We start from the raw sequence: 19308 nt of genomic DNA on the forward strand, positions 1-19308 counted from the left end.
TCAGTCATTCAGGAGTGTGTGCATTAGCTTGTCTTTCTCCAGAATCAATTTGGTATAGCTTGAGAGCTGTAGTTGGCTGAAGTTTTCTCGTGTCAGGACACCTGAAATTGTTGCAATGTCCTGTTTTCTCCTCTTCATCCATTGCTCCTCAGCCCATTCAAGCAGGACTTGACCTTCCTCTTCAGCATGTCCTCTGTGCAGAGTTCCTCTATAAGGTCTCCTGGCATTGTTCACAGTGGTGCTCTCAACGTTGCTTCCCTGCAGAATCCCGTGGAGAGGTGAGTCATGCAGTAGCAGTGTCTGGGCGATGATGGGGAGCCCAGCAGGACACTGGTGAAGATCCTCTGGCCAGTTAGAGCCCCAGGCAAAAGGAAAAATTCTTTGCTGTCTTTTCCTGGGAATGAGATCGTTGCTTCTTCGTTCTTCGTTGCTTCTCATCCAGTTCAGCCCGCTGTCCCTGCCGCCTGGAGTAAGCACTAGGTGGCAGCTTCGGATCGTGTTTGTGGCGTTTACCTTCCCCAGCAGCTCCCAGAGCCAAGGCTGGATGCTTGCCACCAGTGCTGCTACCTAAAGACTCGAACATTATGGAGCTCCGTGGCTAAGGACAAGCAAGGACATGGGTAATCAGTTCTGCTGCTGCACAACTCAAACTTCTGCCTGTGCTGCCTCTGTAAAATAGTACTTAACTTCTCGAGGATACTGCTGGAATGCTCCACATGAGACCCAGGAATGGTTATTTTAGAGTTTTATGAGGATTACCTAGAAAGTGCTGCAACAATCTCATCCTCAAGATGACTTTGGGAGATCTGAAAACTAAAGCTGGATGGTGAGATTGATGGTGACACTTTCAGGCCTGTGCCTGAGGCTGGTAGCAGCATTATCCACATCTGCATGGAAGGAATAGTGCAAAAAGGCTAAAAGCTTTAGCAGCCTCTGTGTCTTTTAATTAGAAAAGTACCTCTTTTCCCCCCCACCTCTACCCAATGGCTGTGGCTCATCAGCTGTTTATCCTATTACCATGTGGGGGGATTCAAGGATTTGTGGTGTGAGGCTTCTAGTTATAAGCAGATTGGGGATACACAACCCATGAGATAAAGTAGCTGATGTGTCCCCTTTTGTAAAGCATTTTTGAAGGCTGATGAAGAGGTCTGTATTTAATCCAGTAGATCTCTTTGAATCTCTGTCACTTCAATGTAAATAACTCTGTGTCAGTTAAAGGACAAAGGGGTGAAGAGGCTGTGCTTCACTGCCACCAGAGATATTTGGTATCTGGAAATGGTTCTGCTGAACAAATGCAAAATAATTCTCTGTCTTCAAGCAACCTCTCTGCAGCTGTCCAACAGGTCAGAAAGGGGCTGAGGGGGGGGGGATGTGAGGCTCTTGAAAGTGCTGTTGGTAATGTGGAAATGTGTTGAGGAGAGTTGTGCTCTGGAGGTGGCCAATTTAGAATTGGAACATGGTCATGGGTACCAAGCATGAGCTGTCAGACCTGCAAGGTGAGGCAGTGCCAGGTTCTCATAACACAGATCTTAGGAAGAGGGAGCTGGTGTCTCTGCAGCAGGCTGTGTGGGCTGCACAGCTTAGTTGTTAGATATGGATTTTATTTTTTTCCTTGTTTTTTTTTTCCTTGTTTTTGTTTTTTTTGTCTTTTGTTTTTCCTCTGCATAGCAGTCTTTAAAACTGTAGTCTGTTTCCAGGCTTTTTATATGAACCCTCTCTCCATCGTGAACCTCTTTTTGTTGTTTATTTTCAATAAATGAGGATATTAACAATGAGCTTAAGATGTGGACTGCTTGAGCTTTGTGCTTTCTGGTTCCTCTGGCTCACTGCAGCATTCCTGATACTTTGGCCTTGGGGATGTATGAAATGGGGGGAGAATATGTGACCCATGCAGTTTCTGTGCTCCTGAATACCTGGTTTTAAGCCTGAGAACATGAGCACCAGCTGGTAAGGTTTGGTTGTGGATCTTTATGTGTGGGAGGAACTGTAGGTCCCGGTGTTTTCCTCCCTGGCCACGAGGGGTCATTTATGTTCATTGCAAATTCAACCAAGCCCAGACCTAAATTTTGTAACAAGGCTCAAGCGAGGACATTGCTGGCAGTTCCTGCAATCCCATCAAGCACAGCTTTGGAAGGCAGCAGGTAAGAAGATCCGAGAGTGAGAAGCTTCCTGAGATGTTTCAAAGGTGTCTTAAGAAAGGTACCAGGCCAGCCACTACTTCCTCTTCATCTGGCTGAATCTCTATGACTTTGGGCTCTCACAATAAATGTCAAGAGCTGCCAGTGCTCACCCATCTCAAAAGCAACTGGATGTGCTGCTGGGGCTCATGGTGCCCATATGGAGAGGCTTCAAGCACCACTGTTCAGTCATGACCCACAATATGGCAGGTGACTTTTCCCCATTGCCCAGCAGAGATGAGTGAGGAGTCAAATGGGTTCTGGGGGAGGCTCTGGCATCTCAGGGAGGCTGGGGAGACAGGGCCTCTTTTTCCATAGGCAGCTCTGCATGGGAGTATGGGCAGGCTATATTAAAAATGCCTTTGAAACAAGAAGCGCTCAAGAGGTAAAGGAGGACTCCAACAAAAGCAGAATCCTCTTAAATTATTGAAATATTCTGTGGGATTTTGCTAGGCAACCTCTAAGCAGGAAGGGTGAAAAGGAAGAAACTATGGCTTCTCTGGTTCAAGAACAAAATCATAGTTGAAAGTGGAGTTGGTGAAACCTAATAAGTGTTCATTTTTGTATGGGGAACTAAAATGCCCATGCAGGCATTAAAACAGCTTAGACAGCTCTGATTCCTTTGGTCACCAGTGTCTGGTGATATGGAACCTGTTTACCAGCCAGCTGTTAACACCTGCCTGTGCTGCTTACTCCAGGGTCAATACGTGGCACAGACGTGCTTGAAAGTGGAGCTGGTAAATAGTTCCCTTGGTGGTGAGTGCTGCCTGCAGGAATGAGAACATCACTTGTCTGTAGAAATGATTTTTCTGTTTCTTTGTGGCAGTGTTTGATTTGTGTACTAATATGAAGAACGGCAACTTCTCTCTTTACTCTGAGTAATAACCACTGGGATTTTAAATTTGTACTAATGGGTTATTAATCCAATTACTGCTGCTTATTATGTTACTTCTGTATCATCTGCATGCAGTTTTGCTGTTCAGTTGAGGTGAATGGTTTGAATACAAAGCTTTGAGGAGACCCTGGAAGATACTGAAATCCCACTGAGATTACAGGCAGTCTTGAAATGGTTGTTTCAGGTTCCTGAGGACTGCTGATTAATATGCTAAAGTTTATTGTTTGGTAAGGAGATTGAAGCTTTATGATATTGTTATGGAGGAATCATCACTGCAGCTGTTGGATGGAACAGCCCACGCTTAATTGAAGGTAAACAGAAACATTGTTAACATTTCTATTATGAAATGTATGGGATGTACACAAGCCACATGCAAGGCTCAATTGAAAGAAATACTCTGTATATTTTAAAAATTTATTCTGCATTCACACGATCTCTCTGTCTCTGTCTTCTCTAATAATTTCTGAACCTGTTGGGCGACTTCAAGTGTGTTGTTACCATGAGACAATCACGATCACACAGCACGGCAGGGGAGAGAACATGCAATACCCTTCAGAAAGGAAAAGAAGGGCAGATGTCTTGCTGTGATATTGGGGTGTCACCAGCTGGCCCATCCTGCCTGTGTGTAGCCCCAAATTAACTACAGCACTGCTTTGGGAAACAGGGAGTGCTCTTGGAGCGACTGCTGAGTAGAAAGAGGTGGGGGACCTCCCCAACTTTGCTGCTCTTGATTGCAAAGCATCAGAAGGAATACCTGGCTGTTGAACTGAATGATAAATTCATCTAGTCTGTTAAATAAAAATTAAGTGCATTCCTCTGCATAGATCTCAGGTGAAGCAGGGAGAAGCATATATACAGCCTGTGTTGTCCAGAACACAAGTCCTGGTTCCTTGCAATAACCTTTGTGTATTTTAGTCACGGTCTTCTGAGTATCACAGACCTATGGTAGTCTCCTGGAGTTCACTTCTTCAGCCCTGCCATGGTAGGAGAGATTATCCAGGGTGCTTCAATCAGACCCAGAAGGGAGTAACTTTCAGTAAAAGGTGGTTGGTATTGTGTTTTGTAACAGAATTCTCTCAGGTTGCATAGACAGCTTTGTTTCCTCAGTTTCCTTGGATCTATGGAAGCTGAGCAGGGGGTTCAATCACCACAGTGAAAAGCTGATCTCCATTACTGAGGTAAACCTGGGAAACACTGTTCAGTTCATGGGATGTGACCCTGGCTTTGTCTCAGCAGCATGTACCAGAATTTATCTCTCCTGTGTGTGTGGCACAAGCAGCCTCAGTAGATGCAATTTGAGTCGTTGATGGAGAAATGCCATAGAAATGGTTTGGGATTATTCTCCTGGCTAAGAATTAGGGATGTAGTAGCAGGCTGGCAAAGCAGAGATGGAGGATCCCATAGGGCTGTACAAAGTGCTACATTTCAGATGCTATTGTTGGAAGATGAGAAATACATGTCTGCCAGGGACCTTGAATATGGCATAGGAGGCATGGAGTGTGTTTGGATTTGTCACAAGGGAGAAGTCAGTATAAACAAGCCACTCTGTGTCCAGATGGTTACCCTGAGCAGGAGCCTGCTGCACAAAATTGCATTTGTGTGTTCTCCTGTTGTTCAGTGAGAGCAACCACAGACCTTTGACCAAAACATTCTGACCTCAAGCTGTTGCCTCAGCCCTCTTGTATTCCCAGGTGAACTGGAGAATGTATGAGAAACTAAAGATCTTCTCTAGGTTGGGGAACGTTTGTGCTGCACATCAAAGGGCCTTGCAGCGCGGGCTGAAGAATTTGGGGGTTTAACTTCAAACACCCTTTGTACCAAAGGGTGCACGAAAGTAGATCAATAAAATACTTCTTGTTACATTCACTGGCCTCTGTGGCTGTGTTTGATACCAAGTTCTGCATACGTTCTGACAGCATGAGTAAGAAAGTGAGGTCCTGTGTGCAAACAGGGTGACTGGTCTCTGGGTACTTGAAAGCTGATGTATGTGACACGGTTGAGTCAGAAGGATCTCCTCTTTGCTGTCCATCTCTGCAAGAGATCCAGAGTCCTGAGCCGGCCAAAGGCCTTGAGACACTTGTGCAGGAGGGGCTCTCAGCTGGCTTGAGGTCCAACAAGCTCTCATTGTAAAATCTAGAGGAAAACAGCTTGTGTGGCCCTTGTGAAGGGGTAAGGGAGTTGACAGGAGCTTTCTGGCTCCTTGGCTAGCATTTGCTAGTGATGCTACGCTAGAAAGTCCCTCTTCCCCCGCCACTTCCCCCGTCTTCCCCTTCACCTCGCTCCTCTCGTGGCTCCTCTTGGACTTCTTTCATGGCCCGTCCGTCCGCCTCACCCTCCCCCCAGCCCCCTTCCTGGTGCCCCTGTTTCCCTCACGGCTTCACCCCGGGGACGCCTTTGTGTCCCCCCGCTCTCCCTCCCACCCCCCTTCACCCCCCGCTCTCCTCACGCCTCTCCCACCCCCCGCTCTCCTCCTCGTTCCCCTCACAAGTTTCCCCACCTCCTCAGGGGCTCCGCTCCTGACGGCTCCCGCGGGCAGTGTCCGGGCCGGGCCGGGCGGAGGAGGAGGGGCCGGAAGGGGCTGTGACTGCCCGCCCCGCCGGCCGCGGTTCCGGGATCTCCCTCGCCGCCCGCAGCCGCCCCCCGCCAGGCTGGCTCCGCAGCGCGGGTGCCCCCGCCGGCAGCTCCCGGGGTCCCCTCCGGCCCTTCCTCCCCCCTCCTCCTGCTGCCAGGCCTGGCCAGGCTCTCCCCGGGAGCGCGGCCTCCCGGCCCCGCCGCCCCCCGCCCGGCCCCTTCCGCGGTCGGGCCGGGCTCGACCCCGCTGCCCGCCCGGGCCTTTCCCCGCCGCCGGCCTCTCCCGCGGGGATGCAGCCGGTCCGGTCCTCCCCGCTTGACCTCTTCTGGTTGCTGTTCAGGAACCGACCTCCCGGAGCTCGTCCCCGGCCTCACAGCCCGTCCTCGGCGCCCGGCTCCGTCTGAGGCGGGCAGCAGGCCGGGAGGGCGGCCACCTGCTCCGGCCCGCCGGGCCCAGCGCTCCTTCGACGCCCCCATGGCCTCCCTGGCTCTCTCGGCCTCCGCCGGCGTGAGGGAGAGGTAGCAGCGGGGCGGGCGGCCCCAGGCTGGCGATGGAAGAGGGCGAGGCGTGAGGCTGGAGCGCAGGGACCCCCCGTGGAACCTGCCAGGCCCGGAGCTGCCCCTGCTCGGCCTTGCCAGCTGACATGGTTTCAGCCTACTTGATCCTGCTCGATTTCGGCGATACTTGAAGCCAAATACCTGGCTCTTTGGCCTTTGCTAACTCAATGCTATGCAAAAGAAAAGGAGGAGGAAAAAAAAGAAACCTTGACACTGGTTGCGGTGGGAATGGCTGTTTCTTGCCCTGGGTGAGCCTACATGTGGTTTCTGGCTTGTGAGATGAACTAATTCTCCTTTACCTGGTGGAAGACACACTGCATATGGCAACCTGAAACTTTGGTAATGCTTGGTCGTTACTAAGCAGTTGGAACTTTTACTCAGTGTTTTGTTTTTTTTTTTTGCACCTAAAGGAGCCTTGTTGCTGTCTTCAGAAGCATTGGAGGAATCTGCTCTTGTCTTAATTTTTTGCCTCAAGTGACTTGATCACACAGTGAGTACAACCAACGCACCTACCTAAAATAACATTCTCCTTCAGAGCTCCTTCCTGGCCTGGAAGATCTGGGATCACAGACTTCAAAAACTTCTCATCCTGGGAAAGGCTGCCCATAGTTACTTTATGGGGCAGCAGCCTGGAAAAGTTCTTGGGGACCAAAGGAGGCCAAGTCTGCCTGCCCTGCACTTTATCAAAGGAGCAGGGAAGAAGGAGTCATCACGGCATGGGGGCCCACCCTGTAATGTCTTTGTTGAGCATGGTAAGAGGTTTCTGATGGTATTTATTTTAATTTTTATTTGCCAAGCTAAATGCAATATGAGTTTATTCAAGGGCACGGTGCAGATACAAACTTATTGTACTTCATGGAAGTATTTTCTCTCACTTCTTAGTGTGAATCTTCTTGTTTATGAAGAAAACTTCTTATTTATAATTATTGTGCTTGTTTATTAAGCAAATGCTTGGGTCAGGTTGCTTCCAACCTGGGGAGAGTTTATTGTATGGTTAAGTGTGAAAGACAAGGAAGTAAGTTTTTTGCATTGTACAGGTTTCAATTTTTTGCCTTAGGTGTGTTATGGTTTCCAGTCTGGGAAAGTTTCACATCCATTTCAAGTTGTTTTGTAGCTATAGATCAATCACAGCTGATGGTGATGCTATGGTCAGGGACAAGCATTTGTTAATTATCTTCACAAAGGGGACTCCACTGCTTGAGAAAAAAAACCCCAAACTACTTCTTTTGGAAAGTTTGTGGATACTGCTGTTGTGAAAACTGGTTGGAATGAACCAGTTTCTTGTTAATTTGCTTAGTGCATTTACAGCACTTTTGGGTAGTGGTTTCTCATAGCTGGTTGAGCCTTCATCTCTTGCTGTGATGGATTTAAGTGCTGGAGGCTAGAAGTGACCAAGTTAAGGGTACAACAGCCCTGTCACTTGCTGGTTTTCTGCAGATTAAGAGGGGACTGAGAAACGCAGGGAAGAAGCCAGATGAAAAGCTCAGTAGGACTCAGAGGTAGATTTAGTGAGTATTTCAAATGTTGCTTTTTTTCTTTAAAAATAATAAAAAAAAATGACTGAAGAAGTTGTAAACTGAAGGCATCTCTCTAACAGTGAGACACATCATTGCATCGTTTCACTGAAACGTTTTGGAGTAATCCTTGCTTTTGCACAATGCTTTTAAAATTCTAATATTCTCTGGGAAGACACACTACTGGCTGCTATCTTCAGCTGAAGAGTGGGATTTTGTCAAAGCTTCATCAACAGTGTTGTCGTCTTGAGAAAGTTTTATCTGTGAACAAAACAAAACTGCATCTGTAATCTTCATATCATGAAAATTTGAAATATTTGCTGTGTCTGAGAACACAATCTAGTTACTGGAAAAGTTGTCGTTCAGTTTTGGTTTAGCTGTGCTTTGCTTTCAAGCTTTCTGTGATTCTAGAAGGGCCCAAGAAATCCTGTGCAGTGTTCAGCAAAGACACAGCCAGAGATCCCAGGTGTGTACTGCTGTGTTGAAATACTCTTGTGAATATTTCCCCTACAGTGTTTGTGCACTGAGGAAGTTAAAGGTAGTTAAGGAAAGGTTAGAGAACATAAGAGCTAACCTGGCCCTCTGATGATAAACCTGCTGCTGGGTTTTTCCAAGCCAGCTTTCAGGCTTGTGATAAACCCCCTCTCTCTCCCCTAGTTTGGTTGCTGCTTTTACCACTTTGGACAGAGTTTCAAGGTCAGGTGGGATACAGTGAGAGCACTCACAGCAAGCAGTACAATATTCTAACTACCTTTGGTGTTTTGCTGTAGCAGGAGAACCAGAAACACTCCTTTTTGATCATCTAACAGGAATAGGCAGATGGTAACTTCTTGCCAGTATGACCTGAGGTCAGAAGATCCTAGCACATTTGCAAAGAAAAATAGCATCTATAATGTCCATACACCATATGTCCACAAGAGACCTCAGTGTCTTGATTTCGAAAAGAATAAACTTGAAAGGGGACATCAAGGTCAGGACATCTGTTAAGAGAGCTGCAAACGATCAGCCTCGCTCATCCACATGAGGAATAGTTTCTTTCTTTGAGTGTATGAAATGGTTCCTCAAAGTTCAGACAGTAGAGGCTGTACCACCATTCTCTGTTGTTCAGCTCAGTTGTGAGTTTGGGCTGCTCCTATCCTGAAAAAAAAAAAAAGCCATTTTAAAATATCTGGCAAAATACAGAGGGTACCAAGTTAATTTGAGAAAGTTCTTAATTTCCCTCCAATTTTTTAAAAATGTTTAATTTGTCTTTCAAATATATAGTCTGACATACTTAGTAATTAATGGACAGAACAGCATTTAATGTTTTCAGTCTTTGAATAAGACTGAAATGAGATGGTGCCACAGGCTGTCGTTCATAAAAATAGATGGGCATTTTTTCAGAGCTTACATTTTTGCATGTCTGTCTTTCAGTACTTTAATTACACAGATTTTTTTTGAAATGCCAAACCCTGTATCTGGTTTCTCTGTCACACTGTGGGCACTAGTTTGTCCCAGGAAAATCATGTTTCTTGCTGTTCATAACTAAGAAATGATTAAGGAGAAATTCCAGGGCAGGCTGCTTAAAGCAAACTCCTAGAGATAGTTGAACTCTAAAAGGTACTTGTTTGAGGTTCTTGTATATTAAACCCCATGATAAAACAACAGTGAAGAGAAGCTGGCAGTAGCAGGGCTCTCCTGCTATGAGTGTGTTTCTGTAAAGCTGTTTCATGACCCTGTTTCAGTGGGATCACTACCTGCTAAGTTCTGCTGAGGTTCCTTCAGCATACACGTGGCAGTGATTTTCAGATTGCTCCAGTGGTACTGAGTCTTAGCTGAAAAAGTTGGTGAATATTATCAGACCTTAACAATCTAAGGCTAAATAACTTTCAGGGAAGTGATTCCATTCCTCAGTTGTAACACTCAAAGCAAAGCATGGAGACACTGCTGAAAAGCAAGGAGGCAACTGGCCAGAAACCAGCTCTGCTGGTGGTCAGTGTTCTGTGAGAATAATGCAGAAAGGCTCTAAATTTTGTCATGAGTTGACAATTGAGGAGTGCATTAAGGGGGGAAAAATAATCTATGGGCAAGTTTTGGGCTGCTTTCTTTGTATTGCTGCTTTCTTCACTAAGGGTGTTCTACAAGTTGGGAGTTCATGCTGGTGTGGTTACCCTGGGCAGCTGAGTAGCCCTCAAAGGGATTTTGCAGATTTCATTTTGACACAGATCACTCCATCTCTTAGATTGTTTTTAAGCTTGAAATAGAGAGAAAGTATAAAGGCAGTGTTTGCCTCTTCCCCTGTGCTTTTAGTCAGCTGAGAAATGAGCCTATATCCAACCCGTGGGCAGCAGACTGATAATGGGAAGGACTTGGTCAATGCATTTCAGAGATTCTGTGCTAGTGTGTCTTGTGCCTTTCCAGAACATTCATCTCAGCAAAACTCCAGCTTCTGAAAAGAAAGGCATATTCCCACAGGGCTCAACTCTGATCCAGAGTTGGCCATAGTTAACTGGAGTGATTGGCACACACTACACCTCCTTCTCTGTCTTTTGGGTACGAGTTGCTGTGCTGAATGATGAGCAGGTTCTCGGTAGAATAGTAGCTCCAAGCAAAAACAACACCTGAAGGCTTAACAAATAAATTCTAACCCTTACACCTATGTTGCTGAAGTGAAGGAGCAACGCTGGGGTGACACTTTAGCAAGGTGGTGGATTTGTTCCACAGCTTTGAATTCCATTTACTGCACAATTGCCTGTCATGATGCTTCTTGGTCAGCAGCAGAGCAGTGTTCCATGTAAAAACCTGAGCAGTGGCTTCACTTGTGTGAGCCCAAAGGTTTGAGTTATAGATGCACTCTTTGCTCTGGAAATTGTGATAATGACAAGGGATGAGGACCATCTTCCACAGGCATATTGGTGGGAACCTGAGTGTATTTTTTGCATTAAAAATGCAAATTTATGGTAAATAATATATTGAAATATAGATCTTTCAGCTGATGCTACGGTTTGTGGTATGTATTTGCTGTCATTGGTGCCAGTTTTGCTGTGACAGTCAGAAATAATTGGTTTGGGAGGAAGAAGAAACCTTATGAAGAGGTTTTGAGTATGAGACTTGTTGCTTCTCATTACATATAATGTAACGAGAATACCACTGACAGGTATCAGCCTGGTCTTAGAATTTTTTCAGTGCTTTGTGTTTGAGGCATTCTGCAATGGTAATACAAATGGGGCAAACTGTAAAAGTTGGTAGAAACAGGTATTTTTGTATCTGTGCTACACCTTTGTACTACCAGGGAGTGATAGTTGCTCAGCTTAAAGCTTTAAGTATCTTTAGAATATAGTTAAAAAAGCACTCACACAAGGATGTTCTTTTCATAATCCCTTTGTGGTGGTAAAATGGGGTCTTTCTGATAGCTTCTCTTCCAGCAGATAAGATATAATGAAGCTTAAATGAGCTGTTTACCCTACTATAGAGAGAGATGAACTCCAGGAACTGGATCCATTTTTCCTATATCTTTAGTGCTAAATACAGTTGAAGTCAGCCCTGCTACAGTCTCTTTTGGATCTGAACTTTTTTTCTTACAAGGGTGCTGAAAGTTTTAGTGCTTTAATTAGGAAGTAACTGTACAAAACAGATCCATAGCATAAGTTTGCCGCAGCTGCCAGTTGGAGATATGCCCTGTGAAATTCACTATTAGAAAAAACCCCCAACAAGTACTTTTCCTATATTGTTGATTAAAAATGGATATTTAAGAGTCTTAAGGTTTATTAAAATATCTCGGTTTATGCTGTTAAATTTCATGTTTCAACTGTTTGGATTGTGAAAATGAGTGAGTTACTTTATGATTGATTCCTTCCTCAGGATTTAGTTATTGGCCAGTGTATGTGAGTATATATTACAATATATACTGTTATATAGGTGTTTATTTTGTTATGAAATGCAGAGGATTTTCGTGCCATGTAGGAAAGTGCACCATTCCAAGGAATTTTATTTATGTTTTTGTTGGGTGTAAAATGTTACTAAGAACTTTTTGGCTTTGGAATATGCTTTTATCAACTGGGTTGTCCAGAGCAGATTGTGATCAAGCAGTAATATATGATTTTGCATGCATTGTCCTTTACCCTACAGGTGAGCTCAATATATCTTCTTTATATGCAATATACATTTATTAGATAGTAAATTGCCCATACATGGAAGTCATTTAAATGAAATTCCTCCCATAGTAGACCTCTGTTTCTTTAAACCCAGGTAGTTACAAACCTCACATTTATCTCTTTCCATTGTTCCTCTGGGCATTTTTGTAGTCCCTCCCTGCTTCACCAACTCCAAAACCTGAGACATGGAAGAAATGGCTTTACTCCTGGTTCTGGTTTAGACCATTCACCTGAAATTGTATAATTAGCATGGCCCTGATAAGAGTCCATCATTTAGAGCCTGCTTTCAGTGTCTCAGCTCTATGTTCTAAAATTACAAAACTTTCCTTGTCTTTAGGCTGGAGATTTGGCAGCTCCCAAACTTTAATTTCCATCTCTAATAGAAGAGACTTAACCCCAGCTTTTGAGATGGTTACTTAAGTATCCAGCTTCAATGTGCTGGTTAGTTCTGGTATCTACTGCACACCAAATGCAGATTTGTTTACTGCCTCTGACTATATATCCCTTTTCATCATACAAAGCTCTTGCTAGATTTGTTTCCTGCTCCAATTGTCAAATACAGTAGGTTTTGCTAAGAAGCTCCTCCACAAAACTTGGTCTAGGGTCAAAACACATTAGGAAAGAGACCTAAGACTTGCTAAACTGCTTTTCCACACACTGAGGTGGAAGATGGTGATGATGATGGGAAAAGGCTAATCCTTTTCCTGGGCAAAATCCATTCTGTTTTGTACACTGGCTAATCTTTGATAACTTGCCATGTTTAAGCATTTCATCTCCTTCATGACAAATAGGTAGTGGTTGCTCATATGCCAGACTTTCATTAATAGATTGTGCTTTTTCTGCATTCTTATTTACAAATTTTAATAGGAAGGCTATGTGAGAAGATCAGGACAGGGAGGCAGAAGAAAGCTGCAGTGTATTAGAATAGAGATCATTGCTTGTAAGTGATTATCTCATTGAGCACACACTGCAGCATTTACCAAAAAAACTCACAGTATTTTAAATTGAAGCATTTAAGTATTAAGCTTGAAAGTGAGGAGCTGAGACAGCCCCATTGCAGAGAGTTGGGAATCCTGAGTTTCAGCCCTGGTGCTCTCACTGATGGGCTCTGTGGCACGTGGCAAATTCGAGGGCACAGAAAGGTGAAAATGGCCTTGGAAAGTCTTGTCCTGTTGATTGTCATTTTAGGGTGGGGATGCTGTTGTGTTATGTCTTGGAACAATAGGGTTGTGCTGCCAGCTGTGCTTATAGGAAGTCTGATACAATGAGACAAGGAATAAACGGGTGAGTGTTGTCAGTCCTGGGCAGTTGTGCTGTGTTTACCATGTGGATGCAACTGTATCCAGTCTTGGCAAGGTGTTGGGTAAGGAATGCTGCTAACTGACACCAGGCAGTCAGAATTTGTGGCAGCAGTAGTTAGTCCAGCTCTTACCGTCCAGGTGCTACCAGTGGTGTGTTTAGTAAAGGTTCATACCACGCTGCCTTAAGCCTTGATCCCATTGGAGTATTTTAGCGTCCCCAGACTTCCCAGAACATCACTGCAGCTCCATCAGTGTGCTCAATCCACACTGTAAGGTTTAAAACATCTTGCCGTGGTACTGTGTGGGAGTGGGTGTTCAGCATGTTATGGGTGTCATCTCTCTCAGCTATAAGAAATACTCTGATTGACTGGCATATGTGCAGACTGAAGGAAGCGTATAAAATACTCCTGTCCTTCTGGTATTATTGTTGCAGATGGACCTTGCTTTCCTTTTTATTTTGGGCAGGGGGAGGGGGCTGCCTTCTATCTGCAGTGTCTGTTGATAGCTATATAAAGAGCCCTAGTGTCTTCATCCAGCAGTCTTTTGTCATTTCAGATGTACTGTGCCATTCTTGTGAGAAGTGCTAAGTCTCCTTATAAAAAGGTCTGTTGTGACTCCCAGAAGTCCCTTACTGTAGGAACGTGCAGAGCAGTTTCAGCAGAAGCAAGAGGGACTCTTGTTGCTTTGCTTTATTGACTGTATTATCAGTCAGCTCTTACCCTGCTCGATGCTGGTTGAAGATAAATCTAAACAACCCATAGGGGTTATTAATCTGCTTACCCAAGTGTCCATTTTATGAGTTTCAAGATGAATTTTGGACAAAAAGTGTAATGAGCATCCAGACAATTTTGGTAAGTAAAACCACCTAAGGCAATGTCTTCCTTAGTTCTTAACTTTGTTCTTGCCTTAAATTTGCACATTTAGTGCCAGTTCTGCTCTTAGTTGTTAAGCATAACTTTTTGTGAGATGGCTGAAAGTTGCAGAGCCCTAATGGCAAAATTCAATGTGAATCTGCTAAAATGGTGTGTGATGCTCTGGAAGGAGTCCCTTTCCACACATCTAGTTATGATGGAACAAGTGTGTCCTTGAATACCAGCTTGCTTTAGTTTTTGCCTGAAGTACTTTCTAAAGTTAGTGCAGAAATTAGGTTTAGAGGGTTTTTTGTTCTTTACCAGCATTTCTTCTTGCTGTTACTGGTTAGGTTGTGAAAAGCATGAGCTTGCTTTCCACCAGGTGATTGCTGCTAATTTACCCAGTACGATCATCATTCTTTCATGAGTGAGGAGACTTCCTGAGTTATGTTAGTCATCTCTGTGCACGGTTTTTACCTAATGAATAGAATTTCAGAACAGATTATTAATCATTAAGACTTTGGTTTCATTGTGTGTATTAATGAATCGATATTGCTAGACCTTATCTTCCTTGAGAAGCTTCTTATCCATTACTGCTCCTTTTATAAAGGCATTTTGGTGCATTCATCTTTTATACTGACTTCAGTTCCTCCCCTCTTCCTACCATATCAACTCAGTACTTTCTCGTGCACCTTTTTAGGGCCTGAGTTGTGTCCAATCTCCCTCCCTGTAGACTTATCCTTTCAAATGCTGTCTGATCAGCAGCAAATCCTGTTTGGTTCAGTCTTTCCTTAGAGCTTATAAAATAGTAAAATGCTGAACCTTACTCTGCTGTGGTTTGTGCTCCACATTTGCATCAAAGAGGGAATGGTGGCCTCAGAAACGGGATGGTGTGGGATGAAGACTGTATTATGCATTCTGCTGCCTGTAAGATGCCTGGGGTTTGGGATGCTGAAAGTATAGGATTCCTCCCTTTGCTGACATGCTGTTTATTCCCTGTTTATGTCTTATCACCCTTTGAAGTACAGAGTGACCTGGGCATATTCCCTGTGTTTCCTTTCACACTGACTCTGTACAGGAAGAAATTTCACTTATTCTATGCATCCAGAATCTACCAGCACATACACCAACTCCATCGGGTTTTTGCAGGGACCCCAAGGAGCTGATCAGCTGCCAATCCACAGCTGCTATAACTGATGGCTTTTTCATCACCTTTTTTGAGGGGATGTGTGTTTTCAGAATAAACAATGTTGTTTTTCCAGAGGCTGGATATGTGAATAGTAGTGGGATGAGGACATGGACACTTTACATAGGAAATTGGGCTTTCAGGAAATGTTTGCTATTTCATTTGTATTCAAACTGCCCAATTTCAAAGGCTGCTTTTTATGTGCTGCCTCATTTAGTGTCACTGGTGAAGGGCTGTTCCTGCACTCTCGGTTTTCTCAGTTTCTGGCATGACCACACTGGGTTATCAGCAGTGCTGTCATGCAATGAAATCAACTGGTTTTGCTTGGATTTTTGTGGTATCTTTATTATAACCTTGAGACAATTAAATTGTCATTTGATGTACTGGCCACCAGGTGTCTTCTCTGAAGCTTTTTAGTAACTTGCTCTGGTTAAAACAACCCCCCTGCAGTAAGAAGTGTCATGGAAATGAGCAAAAGCTAATGGCAATGACCAGGGTCAGAAGTGACAACCGTGAATTTCGGAGAGAGTGGCTGTCAAGTCTTTTCAGTTGCTTTTAGAGCCTGAAATCTTTCTGAGCTTGCTGGATGATGAAAAAGAAGTTGGTAGGTGATGTTTACTTTTGCTGTTAATGGGAAAATCTTGCTTTCTCACCCCCTCAAGCTCCATTTCAGCCCATTCTTCATTTTTTAAAAAAACAACAGACATAGTTTTCAGTGCTGTATTCCCTTTTACTTATTTATGTCCTCTGCATTTGTTCTCATTCCTCTACCCCTTATGTTAAGCCACACTGACTTCTAAAAATTATATAATTTATTAATTTTTTAAAAATATTAAACTGTGTGGTCCTCTTAGTATAGAAATTTATTCTGTCAATTCTCTGGTAGCAATGTAAGTGTGTGAGCTTTTCCTAGCAAGGATGCTCAGGGAATAACTGAAAACAATATTCAGCCTGTTACAGCTATTTACCCAGTTGCTGTTGTCTGAATGTCAGAATTTCTGTCACAAAGCTAATTGTGGAGTTAAACTTGTATGAAGTCATAACAACGCTAACAAAAGCAAAGCTGTAATCTAGTCATACTCTATTTTACTCAAATCTCTTTTGGGTGGGAGAATTTTAGAATAATGAAGAAGATTTAGTGCATCTAGCAAAATAGTTTAAGCTATAAATATGTATGCTTGAATGGGTTTTTATTATTTTTATTAGCTCTAAGCTCTCTTCATATCCTCTGTAAATCTGACAACACATAATGTTCGTTTAAAAGGTACATTCTAGTTCAGCCAGAATTACTGGAACAGCTATTAGAGCTATTGTTGTCTGGCTACACCTAATGTTTGCAAATAACTTAGGAAAGCTCAAATGAAAAAAACCCTGAATTAATGCCAAGCTGTTATTTCTTTTAAAATATATTTAACTTGATGGATAAGAAGATGCATTTAAAATTTTCTGCAGTGAAACTTTTACTTATTTTAAGACTATTGATGGATTACACTAAATGTGTTTCCAAATGTGCATCTGTTTAATACAAAATAGATGTCCTTTACTGGAAATTAACTGGAGGGAAGATGAAGCTCTTCCCATCATTTGATACTGTTGATGTTCATATAGAAGCTGTGATTTCTTTGGGTTCTGTGGATTGTCTGCTATGTCTAAACAGTGCCTCCCACACAGAGGTTTGGATGTCAAGGTGCTATCATGTTTTGGGTGTTAAGTAGTAATTATTGGTATGAGGTGATCATGTAAGACAGTGTAAGTGTTGCTCAACCCTTCAGGTTCCATTTCATTAGGAAAAAAAAAATCTGTTGGGGAAACATCAGTCTAATAAGACCTCACTGGAAGAATTCCTGGTGCTTTTTACCTTGCCTCTTGCAGGAGCGTGGGTGTGCAGCGAGGCTGTGTGTGGGGACAGGCACTCTAGTAGATGTGGGGTGTGCTTTGTGTTGCTGCCAAAGTACAACTCACAGATATATTCTAGGAGTTCATTCTGGAACTGCTGCAGCAAGGGAGCTGGAGAGGGTCAAATCCTAAAGGCTATTACTGTGCTAATAACACCTCTTAAATTAAAAGTAGGTAATATTTTGAGCCATGCAAAAGACTGAATTAGAATAATAAAGGTTGGGTCTTTGGAGGCAAATACTAGCTTTAAATGCTCATATGATCATTTTGGTGACTGCAGTTTTGCCTCTGCAAAGCCAAGGCACTGCCTGGCCTTTCAGTGAAGACCTGCTGCAGTGTTGATAAGCAAACCTCCCCTGGGAAGAATTGTGAACTTCTCTGGGCAGTAGTGTGGCTTTGTAATCATGGGTAAAAACATAGGATCTGATGAATGTTAAGTGAAAATAGCAATCAATGCTGCAGTTAGTATCAGATAAGGATGCAAAGAACCATGAAATGTTAACATGAGATGTTTGCATTCCACTCATAGGAATAAGTAGCACAAAGCCAGTGAGGTGTTTTTGTTCTAATTTGCTAATTTAGGTTACTCTCCCTAGAAAAGTGAACGTTACAGTGTATTGGCCATGTTTGCATCATTTAGTCAGGCAGTAAAAACATCAAGGTGAAAGATGCAGACACCAACAGCAGATGCTTTCCAGCTCAGACATCTCCCTCATCTGCAGCATTTCCAAATTAGGAAGTGGTGGGCTTCAGCTGGACTTCAGAACCTGATGATCTGGAGCCCCTGGTATGAGACACATTTCATGGCCACCAGATAGTCTTGAATCAGCCTGTGCTGGGGGTGCCTTATTGCCCTGGTCTTGGTGAGTCACAGCAGCCACAGTGGAGAACTGTCTGCTGGTTGATAAAGGGGGGCTGAAATGGGAAGATGGCTGGTGAGCTGCATCAGGTACCACACGGTATAGTTGTTTAAGAAGTGCTTGATTAGGCTGAAATGTTTTGGCTGTTCTGCCTTTAAATTAAATAGCTCTGTGGATGTCACCAGTTTTGAATTCCAGGATTAGAAGGATGGCAGCTCTTCTCTGGTTATGGGGCTTTCATCTGCTGAAGTCATATTTCAGAAAGTTGATGTGCTGCTTGTGAAATGCTCCCCTAAGGCAAAACAAGCCCTTTGGGGAGGGGGACTGAGGACTGGAGCAAATCAGACAGGCATTTTATGTTTCAATTATTAATATAGTACTTTTTACGATTCTCAAATTGGAATTGCTAGCAGCTGAATTTTAAAAATGCACTACTTCTAAAAATTTTAGAAGTAAAACTAACTCCATGCAAATAAAGGTGCTTTCTTGGGCCTTGGAGACCTCTTTACTAGTCTTACACAATCACACTTGGATTTAAGTTCTCTTTCTCCTTGCTTTGGTGTGTACTGTGACTGCATCCATAGCCAGCTAGCATGGGGTACCCATTTGTGCAGCTTGAGAAGGGAATGAGTTCAGGAGAGCTTTGCAGCCTCCTTTGGAGAGGAAGGTCTTTATGGGAGATGCTTTGAAAAGATAATAGTAGGGTGCATTCCTGACTCATACAGAAATTCTGATTTATTTAAAATGGATACAAATATGCAGTGCAATTAAAAGGTATTATCACAATGCTGCTTAATACAAAGCTGAAGAGATTGATTTAAAGAAGAAATTGACTACAACAAATTGGAAGAGAGTGGCTGGGGCACTTTCCCTTGCTCCCTTTTCCCTTCAAAAAAGTGTTTGTAATACTATAGGCAAAGTGGTATATAAAAAGGAGGGGAAGGAGGTCCAGGGGTGAGTTTTTGCTAAGTTCTGCCAGTGCAGCTAAACCTTGATTCTGTTGCTGTGTGGATGCAGGTCCTGCCCAAACAAAGCCCTATCAGAGCCAGGGATTTTGGTACTGGCAGCTGCCCATATTCATCCCCTTGGATGGTGCAGCACCTCCCGCTCCTCTGCAGTACAAAACTGCCCATCCTGACTCTTGATGTCAGAGGCAAACATGTCCATCTGAGCATCCTGGGTTTGCTGTTGTGGTGAGACCACTGCTTCTTGCCTGGATCACGCCTGGAATGTTGGATGCAAGGTCGGGCTTGAGGAGCTGGCTTGGCCAGGGGTTGGTCTGGGGGTGTTTTGTGAGACACACCAGAAAAAGCAGATAAGGAGGCTGGGGGAGGAGGAGGATGGCAGAAATGTGCAAGGCTTGAGC

The 19308-nt window shown here is 43.8% G+C and overlaps 1 protein-coding gene across 1 annotated transcript in view; it reads left to right on the forward strand.

The window, feature by feature from the left end:
• The first annotated feature begins 5700 nt into the window (after window positions 1–5700).
• The window catches only part of ABL1 (ABL proto-oncogene 1, non-receptor tyrosine kinase), an 80137-nt gene continuing 66529 nt past the window's right edge, over window positions 5701–19308 (forward strand). The window contains exon 1 of the mRNA XM_051636674.1: window positions 5701–6953. Coding sequence (XP_051492634.1) covers window positions 6818–6953 — 136 coding nt within the window. The 5' untranslated portion in view covers window positions 5701–6817. The remainder of the gene's footprint in view (window positions 6954–19308) is intronic.

The sequence above is a fragment of the Apus apus genome, chromosome 19, assembly GCF_020740795.1.
Source record: "Apus apus isolate bApuApu2 chromosome 19, bApuApu2.pri.cur, whole genome shotgun sequence".
In the NCBI taxonomy this organism is placed as follows: Eukaryota; Metazoa; Chordata; class Aves; order Apodiformes; family Apodidae; genus Apus; species Apus apus.